Source organism: Lichenostomus cassidix, chromosome Z, assembly GCF_008360975.1.
Source record: "Lichenostomus cassidix isolate B80296 chromosome Z, HeHo_3.0, whole genome shotgun sequence".
Classification (NCBI taxonomy): Eukaryota; Metazoa; Chordata; class Aves; order Passeriformes; family Meliphagidae; genus Lichenostomus; species Lichenostomus cassidix.
Window position 1 is genome coordinate 4890606 of NC_139511.1, and position 18655 is coordinate 4909260.

Consider the following 18655-nt stretch of genomic DNA (forward strand, 5'->3'; position numbering starts at 1 on the left):
AGTAATGAGCAGCGACCCAAGTCCATCAGAGAGCTGTGGTTTGCTCAGGGAGGATCTGGCAAGGCTCATCGCGGCACCACCACCCACCTGTGGTGAAAATCGCGCCCCTGGAAAAAGGCGCAGCGCAGTTTTTCCCAAAAGAGCAACAGCCTCACACAAAATCCTGCCTTACGCCGCCAATCGCCGCGCTCTGCTGCGGTTTCGTCACCTGCGTTGTTCGGGAGACGACGAAAAACACCCAAAAGCACCCGAAACCACTGGGGTTTTTTCAGTGCCGCTTTCTGACAGCGGATGGGATGCGGAGGGACGGCCGGAGCGCACCGCACTTCCACCTGCCCCGAAGCACTGGGGTTTTCTTTTAAAGAAAGCGCTGTCGTGCCTCCAGCCACACCACAACCCCCTTTCCTTACCCCTTCTCCATCCCGAACGCCGGGGAGCGGCAGCAGCATCCCGCCCTCCCCACCCCGCCAGCCGCTCCCGGGCTGCTCCCGGCTCCCCACAGGGGGCTTTCCCCCACACTCACTCACCACGGCGTACCACCAGCGAGCGAAAGCCATGGTGCTGCTGCTGCTCCTGCTGCCCGCCCTGCCGGCACTGCCCGGCCCGGGACGCGCTGAGGGCGGTGCCCGGCCGGGGCCGCTCCCCTACCTGGGCCGCGGAGCGCCCGGGGCAGCGCGGAGAGGCCTCGCCGCCCTCCTCACACCCCTCCCCGCGTCCCCGAGCCCGCCTTACCGCCGCGGGCAGCGGCTGCCTCCCCGGCCCGGGCGCCGACATGCCGATCCCGGGGAAAAGGAGCGAGGGCTCCCGGCTCCAGGGGCGGCTGGAGCGGCCTGCGGTCCCTCCCCTTCCTGCCGGGGCCGAGCCGGGACGGGGGAACCAGGGGGGCCGCGGGTCCGGCGTGAGGGGCGGGGAGGGAGCGGGGAGCCTGTGGCGGGACGGTGCGCAGCTGGAGCGAGAGTGGCTTTTCTTTAAAATAGCGTGGTTTGAGGAGGGGGGAATAGAGCGCAGGCACTTTCCGCGCACACACTTTTTTTCCCCTCACGAAAGTCATTGCCCTTGGAAAAGCGCTTGGGTGTGGATAGCCGACCCTGGGCGAGCTCCAGCCTCCATGGCAGCTCCCGGCGTGGATCCTGCCCTTCACGGCTTCTTTCCCCGGGATAGAGCCGGGCGGAGGGTGCTTGGGGCTGCTCCGACACTCGGCTCCTCCACCGGCCTCTGGCTCCTCTGCCAGCTTCCCTCCAGCTTCGGCACCCCTGTTCCTGTGACAGCCTCCTTCCCCAGCCTCTGGCTCCTTTGACAGCTTCCCTCCAATTTCAGAGCCCCTGTTCCACAGCCTCCCTCCAGCCTTGGCATCCTGACCCTTCCACCAGCCTCTGGCTCCTGTGCCAGCTCCCCTACAGCTGTGCCACCCCAGCTTCTCCTCTGGCTTCAGGTTTGGTCATCACCTTGGGATGAACTCACTCCCACCATGCAAACACGCTTGGTTTGGAAGTTGGTCAGGGATTCTGTGGGTTGGTGTGGTGTTAACCCTCACATCCAGGGGATTTGTTGCAGCTCAGGTTATAAAATGGAAAACACAGATGGCTGTGTGCAGAAATGGGAAGTTTGCTGACTTTGTCTTGCCAGGTTGTGCACAGCAAAGGAAGTCAGCGTTTGGGGTGCCAGGGAACCCCAGGTTCAGCTTGGATGGGTGGAACAGATGTTGGATGAGTTGCACTACTCAGAAGAGGTAACTGCAGCAGGTCCTGGACACATTCTTGCATCAGGAGGCCCTGTCTATCAGCAGAAGGAAGGAAAAGTGTCCCAGTCTTTGGGGAGTACTCATCACCTGCTTCCTTGGAGAAGAGGCAGTAGGATAATCTGCATGGTAGGAAGCCTGTAAACCCAATTAGTACCTATGCCCTTGACTGTCAGACAGGAGACAAGTGGGTGAGGTCTCCCCTCAAGGTCTTGGGAAATGGCTTTAATTGCAGAGAGGGAGGGAATGTTCAGATGAGTCTGCCTAAAGGTACCCCTGCTTTTCCTTTCTGATTAGATCCATGGAGATTTATGTCTGGTGTCTGAAGTGTTTCGGCCTGTGACACCTAGGCAAGGTGCTCCAGAGGAGGTGGAGGCAAAGGCCATGTTTAATGCACGGCTTCTACATGAGGCTGCTGTTTGCAGGTTTACCTGGGGTCACTCTGACAGGTCTAACAGATTGTGCTGCATTCCTCAAGCTGCAGGCAGCAGACCCTCCCTGCTGGCAGAGTGCTCCAGGGAGCCCTCAGGAAGTGTCACCCATCTCACTGCGACGTGGCTGATGACAAACAGCTGCAGCTGACAGTAATTGGAGTGGTGGAGTTGCACAGGAACAGAGCAATAATCCATGAAACCCTTGGTGATGTCAGCCTGTATCATGCCGGGCATTCAGGGTTCTGCTGGCCCAGAAGCACATCATCAGTTCCAGCTCTGCTGGTAGGTTCAGTTTATAAACGAGGTTTGAACGCTGCTGCAGGAAGGAGGGGAGCTGCCCAGACGCTTGCCCCAGTTCCTGCAGCTGTTGCAATGTTTTGTAAACTGACTGGGCTCCATCCAGCCTTGCAAGGAAATTTTCCTTTAGGGCCAAGGGCTTAGCATTGTTTTTGCTATTACAAGACTCCTCTAGCTTGCTGTGGCTTCAAGAAACCATTGTTTATTGGCAATTTCTGCCTAAGTTTATTTTCAACAGGTTGAAATTACTTTTATAGGTAAAGGATGTAGGCTGCACACATTTACCTGGGGATGGAAAAGCAGGTTCTTGTTCATCTGACAGAAGTCAGCCTGAGTCATCTTTTTTAATACTGCAGGCCTAAACACCATTCCAGCAGTTTACTCATTTGGGTAAAGATTTGGGTATTTGAGTGGAGCAGTTGCTAGTAATTATCCAAGTCAGTCTGACACTTATTATCTTTAATTAGGAAAAAATAAGTTTTCCTTGCAGCTTGCAGCAGCATACAAGTATGTGGTATCAAAATCACACTGTGTTTTCTGTCACAGTTTCTACTTATTCCTTCAGAGCATCTGCAAGTGAACAAATCCGCTGAGGCTTGCTGAGATTTTACGTGGCATTGGCGACAGACTTCTGCAAAGGGATGATCAGAAGCAGGTGCAAGAGAGGATGGACAGCACAAACACCATGTTTTTCAATGTGTATTGGCTGGAAAAAGAGCAGGTGGAACACAAAGGAACACAAAGGTTGTTCTTTACTGCAATAATGTGTGATGTGGACAGGTATTCAAAAAAGAGTTTGTGCACTTCTAATAGTCATGGATCCATTTCCATGTAATTCAAGGTATTAGGAGTCTAAAATTGGAATGAAGAATCACAGACCATGCCTTATCTCCAAAGGGCACCAGTTGACGTCAAATGCCTCCCAATAAAAAGGTGCTCGAAATTCTGGCAGGATGGGATGAAATTTTTGCCAAGCATACATATTTTATTAATATAACTTGCATAATGGTATGACTGCAAGCTTATGAGTCATTCACAAAATCTACAAAATAAAGTACAAAATCTCTTGTGTAACTGGATTTTTATCTAGGGTAGTTTAAAAGAAGTCTACAGTAAGTATAGGAACTAGTTAAACAAATAGGTTTTTTAATCTCTTTCCTCCTCTTCCTGTGGTTTACAAAGAAATGCATCACAAGTTTTTGTTCTGTTGTCTTCCTCTGAAACCCAAAACCATCAGGATTTACTTTTTTTTCTTTTTATTCTGATGCATTCAGTCACACCCTGTTTTAACACACCCACAAGTACAAAGACAGACAAGTACATTTCATTTCTTCTTCTACTGTTTTTGTTCACAGCTTGTTCAGTAAATGAAAATTGGAATTTTAAGTTGTGGAAATTCTGTTTATTGATAAGAGTAGTTTGATAACATCCTTGCTCTAGAAAGCAATAATTCCAATCCTTACTATTGAAGAGGAAGGTTTCTTTTTGTATCTATGGATACGTACATTTTTGCACATGTTATAAGCATCTCTTGTCATTTAAATGGTATGTCCTCTGTTCATTTAGTGGGGTCTGAAGATTTCCTCCTGGACTCCATTCCACTGCTGAATGGAGATTTCTTCACCTCAGACAGAAGACATAAACTTTGACACCAACCAAGAGAAAATTAGAGTCTTCCTTGGGGTTTGATATTTTGTAATTCCCTAAACATTGAGCTTAACGTTAATTAAAAACCAAAACCATTTCAAAATTAATTTGAAATTAATTAATTTGTGAGGCCAAATTTGGGTGTTTAGTTCTCTCTTCTCTCCACAGTTTCTGCTGGGGAAGCCAAACATTGCTGTCAGTTTTGGGAGTCAGCAGAAATTCAAGGTAGCTAACTTGAGACCACACTATAAATTAAGCTTTTAGCAAACCACAGGCATTTTTCTGGACTGGATACAGACAAGGTTATGACCCCGAAGTGAGTCCAAAAGGAAGAGCAGCACGATGAGTGAGGCGTTGCCCCAGTGAATGTCAAACATTGCAGCTATGCAGGAGTGGCCAGCCTGCAGCTCACATCTGTCTGCTGGTTTTATCTGAAAAGAACTCTCCCAAGACGAGGTACATTCTCTCAGGTGTAAACTAAATGATGGAATTACAGAAAAATATATGAACTATGCCCCATTGATTTTTATAAGCCTGATTTGTAAAGATTTAGACTGATGAGAATTACAATACCATTTGTCCAGGTTTCTTAAACTGTAGGGTTAGAGTAGTCTGTAGGTAGAAATTGCAGATGGGTGAGCTCTATGAGAGGTGAGACAGAAAAGCCTTGTGTATTTAGAAATATACTTTAAACTTTATACTTATACTTTATACACTAAGGGTTTAAAAATCAATAGAAATCCATGCTGACAAAATAAAACACATAGGTTTTAAGTAGAGCTTACCTTGTCAATGAGCAGATTTTTGGAAAATGCTTTTATCTGTGTCAAATCATAAAATCCATGCAAGAGATTAAAAATTCCATGTACTCCTTGGATGTTTTCTCCCTTAATCTCCATTTGCTACCGAAACAGTGATTTGCTTGAGACTGATAGCATTCCCTCCAGAGCCACAGTGCACTTATCCTTAATCATCAAGGTGAACAATCCTCCCCTCAGGGCAGTAGCCTTCTCCAGCTGAAATTATTTATTAAGAGAGGTTTCCCGGAGGAAGGGTTGCAAAAAATAGTTGCGGTTTTCTGAAATGCATCCAGTAAAACAAGTTAAGAATTGTCTGCCTTGGTTTGCAAAGATGCAGTGGGTGACTTTTGATCCCAGAGTGATGAAGAAAAGGTTTGACATGTCATCACATTTCTGCTTGCTTGTGCTTGGGTTAGTAGTTTCTTTTCCTCACTATCTTACTCGTACACAGATGCAATGGGAAATCAAGGTTGCAGAAGTCCAAGCCAGATTAAAGTATAGTTTATAATGAATCCAAAAGCAAAATTAAAGCTAATACTCAACCACTTTAAATATAGTGTGCATATACATCCATACATAAATATCTTGCAACTATTTGGTACAAGTATATGATGTAATGCAATGTATCACTAACCAATGTTCTCATGATTCACAGGTAGAATAAAAGACTAATGACTAAACAATGAAGAAGAAAAACTCAAAACAACACTGATAAGTATAATAAATCTTCACTGAAGTTGCACAACAAAATGTTAACATAAGACAGAATTTTGACAGAAACCTTGGAGATCATCCAGGGCTAGGAATGTGAGGAAAATATCTCTTCTATCTGCCTCCACTCAGCCTTTGCAAAGGTTATCCAGAGTATCAGCCTGTAGATGGTTATCACCTGTAGCTGTCAGTGACAGAAGCAGCGTGCAGTGACCATGACCCTTTAATACAAAGCAAAGATGGTCACTTTTGCAGTTGTTCCTTGGGGCTTTTCAAGACTGTACTTCTGGAAGAGTACTCAACACTGCTGGTTGTTACAAAACACAAAATTCTCTTTTGCCAGGACAGCAAAATATCTCTTTTGCTTCCTCCTAGGGTTTGAAAATTCTTCCCTGATCCTGTGTTGTTTGGAGAGTGATGCAGGGCAGGGGTGGAGTCACTGTCAGGATTTAAAAGAAATATAAATGTAGCACTTGGGGACATGGCTTAGTGCTGGGCTTGGCAGCGCTGGCTTAACAGTTGGACTCGATGATCTCAGGGGTCTTTTCCAACTTAAATTGTTTTGTGATTCTGTGATTCTTCTCATATTCTTTCAGCAGTTGCCTGTGAAAGAAGATGTCAGTAATTACAAGAGCACTTTCATAGTGTTTCCTTCTGCATTTATGACATGGTATGAAAAGGACAAAACCTCTGGCAAACAAGAAATTCCTGTTGAGATGGAGGAAAATTACAATGTTGGGCTCTGTCTGCTTAATAATTGCAGATTGGCTGGGGGTTGGTGGATGTGGAGCATTTATCAGCCTTGTCAGCATCTGGTTCATCCTGTGTTTAACTTGGTTAACTGGAGCCTCATCTGAAAGTGACATTAACATGTTAAGAGCTGCATTAACAACCCTGTATTTGCTTACAGCCTGCATCCCTGAAGCCATTCTATCCACTGATCTTCCATTACTTCCCTCTTCAGATGTTTTCTCAGTTGCAGGGATCAAGTTCTTCTCCATCGTAGGCGTGGCTCCCTACAGACTAAGTTTCACAGGTCTTTTCTTAGGTTAATACCACACTTGGTGCCTCTTAAGAAGCACAACTTCCAGTCAAAACAACACAAAGGAAGCCGAAGTAAGGACAGACTGGCACAGGAATGTTTTATGAGAAATTGCAACACCGCTTCGCAGTAAATTATTTGTAATTTCAGAAATGTATGAAAACAAGGAGCTGGGATTTCTTGGAAGGGAAGCCATGGGTAGCATGGAAAGTATTTTACAGCTGTGTGTTGCTCTGAAGGCAGCAGACATTTTTCATAGTTAAAAAGGCAAGCAAATTGAAGGGACATCGATCTGAACCACAGAGAAGTGAGCACCAGGGCCACAGCGTGCAGTGCAGCTCGGCTGAGTGAAAGCCTCTTCCATGCATTGCTTGAGGACATCCCTGCTTGCAGCAAGTTCTCTTCCTGCTCATGCTGCTCTGAAATCAGACACATGGCATTAAAGGAGCCAAAGCGTGAATAGCTTCCACTCAGCACACACTGCTTTCCCTTGGGAGTAGTTGTCAGTTCTCCTTTCTCATTTAAACTGCTGGGTTTGTGTTTGCCCTGAGATCTGTGGCAGGGTAGCCCTGCACTGCAGCAAAACCCATTTCTGCAAACGTTCAGGAGCAAGCATGAGCACAGCAGTGCAGAGAACTTGATTTGTGGTGAAACCACTCGGTAGAGCAACCCAGCAGATTTACATGTGGCTGACGTGCAAATCGTTATACTCTGTGACAGAGGAGGGGGTTTTTTTGCACATCACAAACCCACAAAGCTGTCATTTCTATGCAGAGCCACTTGCTTTTTCTCCAAGGCAGGCTGATGGGACCAGGCAGACCTGAGAGCTGAGGCGATGCTCTGCTCCCTGTGGCCAATGACCACCCCAACGCCACCAATGGGTGTCCAGTGCCCTGAGCCGCGCTGTGTAGGTGACAGAAACTCCATTTGCAAACACACCACAGCTGTCACAAACGTGGGCGGGTGGCTCTGGAGGAACCTAGGTTTTGTGTACAGCAGCCCCACATGTTGCAGTGTCTGATGTATTTCAAGTCACCACTGAGCAGCAGAGGAGCAACAGCTTGAGGAAATGAATTTGTGTGGAGTGGCTTGTGATGGCATTGCCCACGACAGAGGCACTATGCCCAGGCTTGGGCTGCCAGAACCAGCCTGGCCACCCCTGCTCACGGCGCTGCTGTGCTCTGCCCTGGCACCAGCAAAGCCCCCCTGTCTTGTGTTCAAATTCCTAGGCTACTTCTGGATGAGGAGCAGAGAAGCTCCCTGGCAGGGGAGTGGGGCTTGACCTTGGGATCTGTGCTGGGAAGGGAATGACACCCTCACCCCATGCCTGCTGTTCCTCTCACAGCTCTGCTGTGACTTGCCCCAGTGAGCTTGATGACAGATCTATCCTGCTCTGCTCTCCTGAAGCTCCAGGCCAGCAGCACAGCAGCCTTGGGGTGGAGTAATAAGCTAAATAATTTACATGCAATTATTAAATGTGGCAAAAATAATTGCCTCTAGTGAGAAAATAAATGCATCCTGCTGTTAAGACCCTGAAAATAGCTTATATTTTTGAAAATAACACAGTATGAGTGCGAGTGCCCACTTACTACACCAGGCAGCAGGAAGTGAAAATCCTCTTCCACCACCCAGAATTTGCCATAACTGGAAGAAATGTGGTGACTTGTTCTTGCCAGGGACCTGCTTCAAACCTCACTGCAAATATTGGCTTCCCACTGCCCTCAGTGAGTTTTAGATCAACTCCAAAAAACATTATTTCTGCAACAGTAAAGTGTGGAAACAGTACTTTGCATCTGCACGTGTGAAAATCCCCTTTTCCCCTGGAGGGAAAAAAACTGGAAAAAAATTATAAATCAGGACACCAATATCTGTTATCCTTTTAAAGACTCCAGAAAGCCAGCATTGTGTACTGTTGTCAGACGCCACCCGATCCTTTTAAATTCCAAACCCGCTGCCAGTGGTTGCAAGCAGGCTGCTAATTTGTGAAGAACAAAGAGTTAAAGAGTTCAGTGCCAGTATGCCTGTATTTGTGCGGTGATGCCGGCACAGATGTTTCCTCCACATCCTCTGTCTCTGCTGCCTAGCCATGTGGATTTACAGCAGGAGTCGGGGGACTGGCTTCGCATTCCGAAGGGATAATCCCTGGGGAGCCAGGACGCCCCTGGGGATGGGAAATATTAAGCACAGCACATACACCAAAATGCGAACGGGAATTCCAAAGCGCTGGAGGGCTCGGGGAAAATGATGGCAGTGGTCTGAGGTGGGGAGCAATATATTTGTTTTGACAATGGTTAATCCCCTGGGGAGGGACAGGCGCCCTGTTCCCAGGGTTGGACGGGGTGAGTGCGTGGCTGCCGGATGATCTTCCTCCCTCTGACCGCAATCCTGCCGTTCCCCGCTGCTCCTCGCTGCCTGCGTTCCGCCGTGTTTACAGAGCAATCTTTATGGGATGCACAAGGCGTGACTCACCCGCAGCAGTGCCCGGACTGTGGCAGAGCTGGGCTGTTAAAGCTCAAACTTTCCTTTCCGTGCCCTGACTCTGCAGATGAGCCGGGCTCCGCTGCACAGACCTGTTGACAAGACTGGGCTTGCACGCTTTGTTTTTCTTGTTTGTCTTGCCAGAATTCCTGTGCGGGAAGGCTCTCAAGAGCCATTCTCGCTCGGATCTGAATTTCTGAGCAGAGAAACAACATGTTTGGGACAAGTTGGGCACTACTGTGTTTGTGCTGTTGGGAGAGTCCCCCGCCTGTTGATCGGACTGCACTGCCTCCCCTCCTCTCCGTCTCCTCCCCATGTGGAACAGGACTCTGTAAAACACCCAAAATCCAGTGTAAAACACCACACACCCAGGAGGTACCAGATTTTATACCCTTGTCTTTCACAGCTGAATATATCTGTTAGACATTTCTAGGTAACTCATACGTGGGTTAATATTTGCTGAACACAGGCTTCTGTCTTCTCAGCTCCAAATCATCCAGAAAGAGTCCATGATGTACCCTGCTTCCTCCCATTCCTGGGAATAAAAACAGCATCAACGAAGCGTCATTACTTTGGTTAAATTACATTATTCAGCTTTCTTTTCTGATACTCTGATGACATTTGTGAGTCTCAAGCATCTCCCTGCTATACCGAGAAATACAGAAAGATGTGGCAGAAGGAAAGAATCTGAGGATTTTAAGCTCTTAGACCTACACAGCCCTTTCAGCTGCTCAAAATGGCTCCAAACATCAGTGGCATGATTTTGGTGGGTTCTGTCCAGTGGTACACTTTGTCTCAGCTTGTATCTCCTCTTTTTTGGGGTGCCCCAGGAGGACAGCAGGCTTTGATTTTTGCTGCCTCTTCTCTGGGGAACTCCCTTTGCCCCGCTGGGGCTGTGACTCATTTCCTCCCTATGGCTCATCTCATCCTGTCTGCTGCCAGATCTTACAACTGGCTCTTCCCCTCTGCCGTAGCAAAACTTGTTACAAAAGCAAGCGAAGCTATCATGTTGTTGAAAGTCTTGTCCCCTTTCCTCCAGCACGTAGAGAGCCTTGTCTGTGAGGGTTTGTGTACAACCCTTACAGGTTGTGTGAGGGTGTTGTGAGGGTGTGATATGTAAGGAAAAATAGGGAAAAATCCAGTTGTCTGCATGTGAAGCCATTTTATATTCCTTTTGTGTAAATGTGGGGAGAGGCACAGGCAATAATAACCAAAATGGTAAAGTAGCTTCAAGCCTCAGTCTCAAATTTGTTAATATAAATTAAAAGCTTCAGTAGTGAATGAAGGCAGAAATCACCTTGCTGGCAGTGGCAACTGCCAGAGTTCTTGAGGTGAGAGGCATCCTGAAAGTGAGCTGGCCAGGAAATTGGGGTGCACATTTCCCTCCCTGTGGGTGGGACCCTTCCTTTGCATGTGCAGCAGACCTTCTGTCTTCGTTTTTCAAGACAGGTGATCTGTCTTTGCCTAATAAACTAATATTTTCTGAGATAGAAAACACAAAAATTTTAGTTATTATCTTGCCTTGCCTAAATTAGTTTTCACCTGTCACTCAGATTCAGTTTGTGTCAGTATTCATATAAATTTTGGAACAGGAGGCAAAGAAAACTGAGTGGTAGGAATCTTAAAATTATGCAATCTCCTTTCAACATAACTGAACTCTGGCATTTGGCTTCCTACAGCTACAGGGGAAAATAAGGACTTTTAGGGTGGATTTTTTTTTTCCAATTCTTCATCTGCTTGAAAAGCCCACTGGTGATGTGCCAGTGAGATTTTTTGCTTCTGTGAAGAGTTTCCAAACCTTGTCACATCCAAAAAAATGGGCTAGTGGATCCTGCAGCTGGAATTGATGGACTTCCATCGTGTTGGGCCTGAAATAGGATGTAACAAGACTGTGAAATTTGGAAAAAAGAAAATCAGCCTATGAAATCAGTGTCTAGGCTGTTCTCAGGTCTCATGGAGGCAGACACATGAGGAAACTATCAGTCCTCTTACAGCTGAGAAAGAGCAAACTGCTGTGGACTCTTATCAGATGCATCCTGTTTTTTCAGACTTCAGTTTTAACAGGTAAGAGGGAGCACTGTAGCAGTGATTGTTCACTGCTATAAATAAAAGCATTAGTGTTCCAACCTCAGAACTGATTGCAATTAAAATTTGATGCACAGAGTATTCTGCCAGTTTACATGTGAGGACACAGCTGAAATGCCAATAATACAGAGCCTGCTTAATTTTAAAATTTTTTTTCAAATGCATTTACTACTAATTGCAAACTAGAGCCAAATTGGCAGAAGAGGGATTCTAGTCATGGGGACATAGTCTGTTGATTCATTCCTTATTTTCTCTTGAAACATTTCAAATGTGTGCCATCTGGTGAGGTCATGGTGGCTGTTTGCTATTTTTTAAATTTTTACTCCTTTTCTTTTCCCTCTTCCTTTTCCTTTTATCTTCCTTTTTCTTTCTTTTCCTTTTATTTCCCTTTTTCTTTCTTTCCTTCTTCTTTTCCTTTTATCTTCCTTTTCTTTCTTCTTTTCTCCTTTCTTTGTTTTTCACTTTGTTTTTTTCTCTTTCCTTCCATTTGGAGGCAGAGCAAACAGCTGAAAACTAAACCATAGCCAAGAGGTTTCTACAAGCAGCTCTGTGCTCACACTTCACCCCTAATATGATGCTTTCAGTTCCTTGCTGCAGTGAGCCAAAAAAAAGCCTTTAGGCAGAGGTGCACTTTGGAGTGAGGGAATGCTGAGCCTGCCAAGCCAAGCTGGGGAGTGAGACAAAGCTGTGGCTGTGGCCCAAGGAGACCCTTGTGCGTCAGCTCTTGTGGTGCCCAGGAAATGGAGATGGTGGGGGCAGGCACAGCCCTTCCAGTGCCAGCAGCTGGCCAGGGATTGGGGACAAGAGCCCTCCAACGACAGACATGTTGGAAAAAGTGCTCTGTTCTTCCTCGATTCCTGTAATAGCTCAGGATGACTTCACTTTCCTATTCCAAAGTTCGCATGCAACACCTGGGAGCTGGAAGTCCTGGGATTGGCGGTGGTTTTTGGAGGGGTTGGAGCTTCTCCCACACTTTTGCACCCTGCACAAGGTACTGCCACAGCTCCCAGGATAGGTGTGGACTGGCAGCCAGGCCAGATTTCATCTTTTCCCCTCAAAGCAGCTCATTTTGTAGCCATGGCAACCTGCTGCCAGGCTCAGGCAGGCTCCAGAACTGGCGCTCTGCAGCAGCTCTGGTCCTGCTCGCCATGGCTGGCCAGGCAGAGGAATTTCCCAGAGTCCCCTCATTAGCTTACAGTCATCTGTTCTGGTGTCCCAAAGAGGAGAGGTCTCCCCTAAGAGGTTGAAATGAGAATGAGAGTTTGTGAGCATCCCTTTATGGGTCACAACATCTCTTTGTGAGGTGCAACATCTCCTCAAGGTCTGCAGCATCCCCTCAAAAGCCATAACATCCCCTTATGGCATGCTCCCACATCCCCACCAGGGGTGTGGAGCTGCAGACCTTGGATGAGATTCATCACTAAATCTGGGCAGGGGAACAGGGCTCAGAAAGGGCTCAGCTCTCCTCAGAAAGGATATTGTGTTTGCTGCTATCAGAGACCGCTGTGCCACAGTGCACCTTCTCTGTCTCAAAAATTCTCCATTGAGATGTGTCTTCTTGATCGGAGCAGGGATTTCATCCTGCTCCAGCTGCAAGCTCTAAGGGGTTAAAGGATGGAGTCACAGCCTGAGACTTTGCTCATCGACTTCGCTCATCGACTTCTTGCTGTTGCAGACATTTGTTATACCCTGCATTTGTCAAGCTGTCCTTTAAGATACCTTCTGATTACAGCAGCAGCCTTCCTTGGTGAAAATTCCTTAATTAAGATTTCTTAATGAAAACCTTTAGGTTGCTCCTCATTATTCACATGGGCAGCCCAAACCCTTACCTTTCATTGGCTTAAGGAGTTCTCCTCCTGCAGAAAGAGAGGACACAAAAGAGAAAAACAAACTACTACACTCTCTTCATCTCAGAAACATTTTTTTAGGGCTGTGAGGGGAACTAGGGATAGCTCCCTCCAGATATCACCCTGAGGTGATGGGTGGAAATCATAAGAACATCCTGACCCTGATGTGAGGCATGGCTCCACCTTTGCTGCTCAGCTCCTGCAGTTCATCTCCTGCGACCAGAAAGCGTTGCTGTAATCAGGAGCTGCAGCTCCAGAAGTCTGATATTGCTCCCTGGGGAGCCATTCTGGTTTTGCTGGAAGAGGCAGCACAGTGCCTGCGGAGCAACATGTTCCAAAAGCCAGGAAAAAGGTGGTGCTGGAGCCTCGGGTCTGCATTGCTCATATCTGCAGTGCTGATGTTGCTGTGTGCCCAAGTACCCACCCCCGGGTTTCACGCCAAGTGTTGTTTCTAATACAATGATTTCCCTGGAAAAGGGCAAATCTACAGATTCACACATCCGTTATGACAGGAGGGACGGGGAGATGGGACTGGCTGAAAAAAAAAAGATGACACTTGGAAAATAGAAAACAACTCATGGAATTTTGTGATACCAGAGAGGGGAGGCTGTTGGCAGATTATCAGTGCCACCATACAGTCACTTGTCTGAATCTTGTGATGGTTCACAACTGAATCATAAATTGTAGACTGGAGACTTCAGCACCAGCGAGCATCACAATCAGACTGATTTCAACCTCGTAGGTGTCTTCTGAGAGATCAGAACAGCAGAGTTTAAGCAACTCAGGAGGCTCCTGAGGCTTCCTTCTCCTGGCTAGCCAGCAGCCCACAGCAAATAGAACCAGGACCAGGGCTGCTTCAGTGACCCAGAACAGCCACTGCTGCTGCTGTGCAGAAAGGAGCAGGGTTTTCAACGTGCCACTGCTCCCTCAGTCTCCTGCAGGAGGCAAGTCATTTCCTGATGCAGATATTCCTCACGCTCCTGCGTCTCTTTGGCTGTGGACGCATTGACCTGGTGCTTCAACTTCAGGCTGGGCAAGATGTCCAGCAGAGTCAGGATGAGAGTGGTTGTTGGAGCCATGGCCAGGAGGAATTGGTGGGGAAGGGGATTCAGTAGGTCTGGCTGGGTGGGAGCAGGGAGCTGGGGGCGCCTGGAATGTCCCCAGAGCCTCTCTGGGCAACTGCCCCCACCAAGATCCTCAAGCCCATCTGCCCTCTACCCCAAGATAGATACCATGCCCTGCCCTGAGGGTCTCAGATCTCCTTGTGGGTTAGAACCCCCTGGATGTCTTTCCCAGCCCCCATCCAGCCCACCATTCCCCCTGCATGTACACTCATTGGTGGCCAGAATCCAGCTGCACTGGGGCTGGTGATGTCCTTGGCCACAGCTCCCAATTTGACATACCCTCTATAATATTGAAGCCCCCACAGCCACACCTCCCAGCCCACAAACCCCAGCCTTCGTCCCACTGCCGGGATCAGCGGCTCCTGGGCATCCTCACCCTGGGCAAACCTGGCCACAGGACCCCCCCAGGTATCTCGGGACCAAGGGAATCCTTGACCAAACCCTCCAAAGCCATAACTGAAAGGGACATGGGGACTTTAGGTGGATGTCCCTGGCTTAGGTAGAAAGGTGCAATGTTTTCTGCACCACAGCATCTTACTCTGAGTTTTCTTGCAATGAGGAGTTATGACCCCTTGAGCCAAAACAAAATTCTTCTCCCTCATCTCCTCTTATACTCTTGGATTCCTTCTACTGTTGTCATTTGTTACCTCAGAGAAGAGAACGTTCCCCACCTTGCCTCCTTCTCCTTTCAGGGAGTTGTAGAGAGCAATAAGGTCTCCCCGGAGCCTCCTTTCCTCCAGGCTAAACCCTTCCAGCTTCCTCACCCTCTCATAGACATAATCTCTAGACTCTTCCCTAGCTCCATGGAGCTTCTTTGGACACATTCCAGCATCTCAATGTCTTTCTTGTCATGAGGGGCCTACATCTGAAAACAGGATTTGAGGTGTGACCTCACCAGTGCTTTCCCATCATCCACTCAGTGGGTCACCTTGTTGCAGAAGGGAGATCAGGCTGATGAAGCAAGAGCTGCCCTGTGATCACAGTTCTCCCCCACAGTTCTTCTGCTTGTCAGTGCATTGAAACTAAATCTGTGTCTAGTTTTCATGAAACAATTTGCATGATGAAACTGATTCTTTCATTCTGATTGTTTTGTGGTCACACTGGAAGTACCAGTGTCAGCAAGTAACTGGGACTGCAGGCAAGTCCTCTGGGTCACGATCATATGCTAATAGTGGTTATATTTACCCCTTTCTTGCAATCTACACTTTCTAATCTTTGGTACAGGCTTTGTTTTTCCCCCCAGTCTATTTGGATGCTTTGAGGACAAGGAAGGGCCAATAGTGTGTAAAGACTTTTGAGCTCTTGCCCAGTGTTTGCATATTCTCCTGGAAAACAGAACAGCTGAACAAGCCAGCCAGCAATAAGGGAGGTCAGATTCCAACCTGAAAACTGCTCTCCTGCGCAGCTGGATCATCCCCTTTTGAGCTCCTTACAAATGCAACCCAGCAGAGTAACACGTGGAGCAAGGGTGACACGCTGTGATGATCCAGGAGAAGTACAGGGGCTTTTCTGAGGTTTGCCCCATTGTCCAGAGTGGTTTCAAATCCACAATAGGTGGATTTTATTTGCTGTGGCCCAGGGCCTGGTGAATGTCCACCTCCCAGTGTCTGTGACCACCTGGGTGAGCAGCTCCCCAGGAGCAAGCTCAGTCCCAAAAGCAAGTGAGCAGACAACACGCTGGCCAAAGCACAAAGTCTGGTCATCTTAGCAAGGCTGCACATCCTCTTATGGAAGAGCAGAATAATTTTAAATCTAAAGGAAAAATTTCCCGGATAACATCCAGCAAAACAGGTTTCTCCATGATCCTGGGAGTAAATGAAATTTTGTTTCTCAAATTTGTGCCATCTAGTTCTCTCCTACTGACTTCCAATAAGGTTGCAGCAGAAGAGCCTGCCTTGATAGATGTTAAGGGATGTTTATGCTGAAGGTGTCATGGGATGAATCTAGATGGCTTCAGCCTTTTTAGATACCAAAAAACCTTTCTGATCATCACAAAAAAGTTAGGAAAGAAACTAAGCAGAGAGTCCTCTGGTGCATAATAAATTGTGAACTCTGAAGAAAGTTTTCCTTCTAACTAAAACTAGTTATAAGAACCACTGGGAAAAGTTATTTGTAGTAATGGACCACCCTTCTGCCACTGGGTCTGTTGTGCTTCTTGTACAAATAGAAGAAAAATAAAAAAGAGTTTCACAGGGTTCAAAGCTCTTTAGGAAATTAGGCTAAGAATGCAAGATTGATTTTGCTTTAGGAAAATAACAGCCCAGGAAACAAACACATTTAGTAATGATGAGTGTCCTGGGCAAGATTCAGCTGGTTTCCAGCATTGCTTTGGGTATTGGCTGTCTTTAAGAGGAGGTTTAAATTGGCATTTTCACCATACATGACCTCCTTGTGTCTTTAAAAACAGCATGTCATGGAGCATGGCTGCTGTGACCAGATGTGTTGGGGTTGGAGCTGGAAGTTCAGCAGCCTGAATTCCAGTGAGACCCTGAGAGCACAGACAGTGTATGCTGACCCCAGAAGGGCCATGCTTCTTCTCAGCATTGCTGATGAAAAAAAGCCCCAAGCTGGTGCAGCTGGATGATGATAAAGTAGAGCTGCTCATCTCTCAGAGCAACACAAGTCTGATCTCTGTCCTGGAGCTACAGCTGAATTATAGTGCCTGATTTCTAGCATTTAGAGAAATACAAAGGTCTTACAGACAGAAAAAGGCCATTGATATGTGACAACTCCTTCCCTTGCAAAAATTTAATTTTTCAAAGGTTTTACTCAAATTAGGATGAGAAACCTGATACCAGTTCTCATCATGCTGTCCTTGAAAAAAAAGGAGACCCTTTCCCACAAAATATGGCATTCATAATGCCTGTATAAATAATTGCAGTGTCTTCACTCTGTGTCTGCTTTGCATTATTAACCATTGCAGGTTTTATTGTGAAGCTTCATTGATCATTTGCGTCTTGCAGAGGCAACACAATTGGAAAGCAAATGAACTCCACCACTGGCTCTGCAAGTGATTTGCATTTTGGAGCTATTGGGATGGTGGTACAGAATAAATTTTATCCTGAAATCCTTTCCTTGGGGCTTCCCACTGTTAATGGAACCTTTTTCTCTTTCAGCACCAAGTATTTGTCTGCAGATGTTAAGCTATATTTCCTTTCTATCTTCTCATACACTCATACTATATTCTATCATGTAAGACTATCTGGAGTGACTGATGTCAAAATGTAAAAAAATTTCTTTATCCTGCCCTGGACCTTTGCAAACACTCCAGGCTGTTGTTAGAAATACATCTTAAACTATTCATGTTTTCCTAATAGAAGATGTTACCCTGGAAGATTGAAGCTATTACCTCCTGCTGTCATTCTCTGGAAAATCGATCAATTTGCTAAGTAGGGGGAAGAATAACCTGCTCTACTCACCCGTCTTTTTTAATCAGTTCATGGCTTGTTAGCAGAGCCCTGGCTGCCTCTCTGCAGGCAGCCAGCCTGACATAGCAGCTTCTTCCCCAGCCCTTTCCCTAAATTTTCATGGGAGAGCTGTTACTGAGAGAGGATGGCTTGTCTTGATGGTTATGTGATGAATTTCTCTGCTGCATGCAAGTCAAGGGATGTGTCTGTTTCACAGGGATGGCTACAGCCTTGGATACAGCCAGGAAGATGTGAAAACAGCTTTTCAGTGAAAAGCAGGCAATTTTTTGCTTCCCTCCCATTATAATGGCAACCAGACCTCTGAAAATAAATCAGAGGAATTTCAGCAGTGGCAGAGAGGGTTGATAATGATGTGGCAGCCCATTTGTGGTCAGACTTTAAGAGCCAGGCTTGTCCTGGTGTCATCAGACACAATACTACTGGGTTTAAGTGGGCGTTGGAGTGACTTGGAGAAGTCCAGTGTGCAGTGATCTGGGTTTTGGACCTCCCCTCTTGTGTGTAGGCACACTGAGGACATGGTTTAGTGGAGGACTTGGCTGTGCTGTGTTAACAATTGGAGTTGATGACTTTAGAGAGCTTTTCCTATCTGAACAATTCTGTGATTCCCTCAGTCGATAATTCTGTGAATGCACACACAGTGTGAGCGTTCCTGATGGCTATAGCTGCATCCAGCCCTGATGAAGGTATCACAAAACTCAATTTCTCCATGCTGAGATGACTTACTAAACTCCATTTTTACTATGGCTAAGCTTGGTTTATAAAGGGGACTGACTGAAGCTGGTGAAAAGGTTTTGCTTCTAAACTCATGGAGGTATTTTAACATCACGCTTCAGACCACTGAAATATACTTTCCTTGCCCGTCATCTCTCCTGGTCTTCTGTTAATTCACATTTGACTCCACTCTCATTTAAGGTTTATTCCCCTCTCTGCAGAAAATGCTTCTTCCCAGTAATCCTATTTCATAATCCCTTCCATGACTGTTTGATTTATATCACCTCAAACCTCCCATGATCTTCTGCAAAGC

The 18655-nt window shown here is 46.7% G+C and overlaps 1 protein-coding gene and 1 long non-coding RNA gene across 8 annotated transcripts in view; one reads left to right on the forward strand and one right to left on the reverse strand.

Moving 5' to 3' along the window:
- CAST (calpastatin) overlaps positions 1-887 on the reverse strand; it is a 50681-nt gene extending 49794 nt beyond the window's left edge. For 4 of the 5 annotated variants that reach the window (XM_085043400.1, XM_085043397.1, XM_085043398.1 and 1 more), the window contains exon 1: positions 733-887. In XM_085043400.1, the coding sequence (XP_084899526.1) occupies positions 733-774 (42 nt within the window). In that variant the 5' untranslated portion in view covers positions 775-887. Of the gene's footprint in view, positions 1-527; positions 685-732 lie in introns of those variants that run through there. The other variant, XM_085043399.1, reaches the window with a different exon arrangement.
- On the forward strand, positions 876-6632 carry LOC146424268 (uncharacterized). Of its 3 annotated transcripts, XR_014847034.1 has the most exons (6): positions 876-2454; positions 3016-3213; positions 4036-4152; positions 4285-4572; positions 5572-6297; positions 6538-6632. It is a non-coding gene; the product is annotated as an uncharacterized LOC146424268 (long non-coding RNA). The 3 variants fall into 3 exon arrangements; XR_014847032.1 differs by having other exon boundaries at positions 5572-6632; XR_014847033.1 differs by lacking the exon at positions 3016-3213 and having other exon boundaries at positions 5572-6632.
- Positions 6633-18655: the final 12023 nt, after the last annotated feature.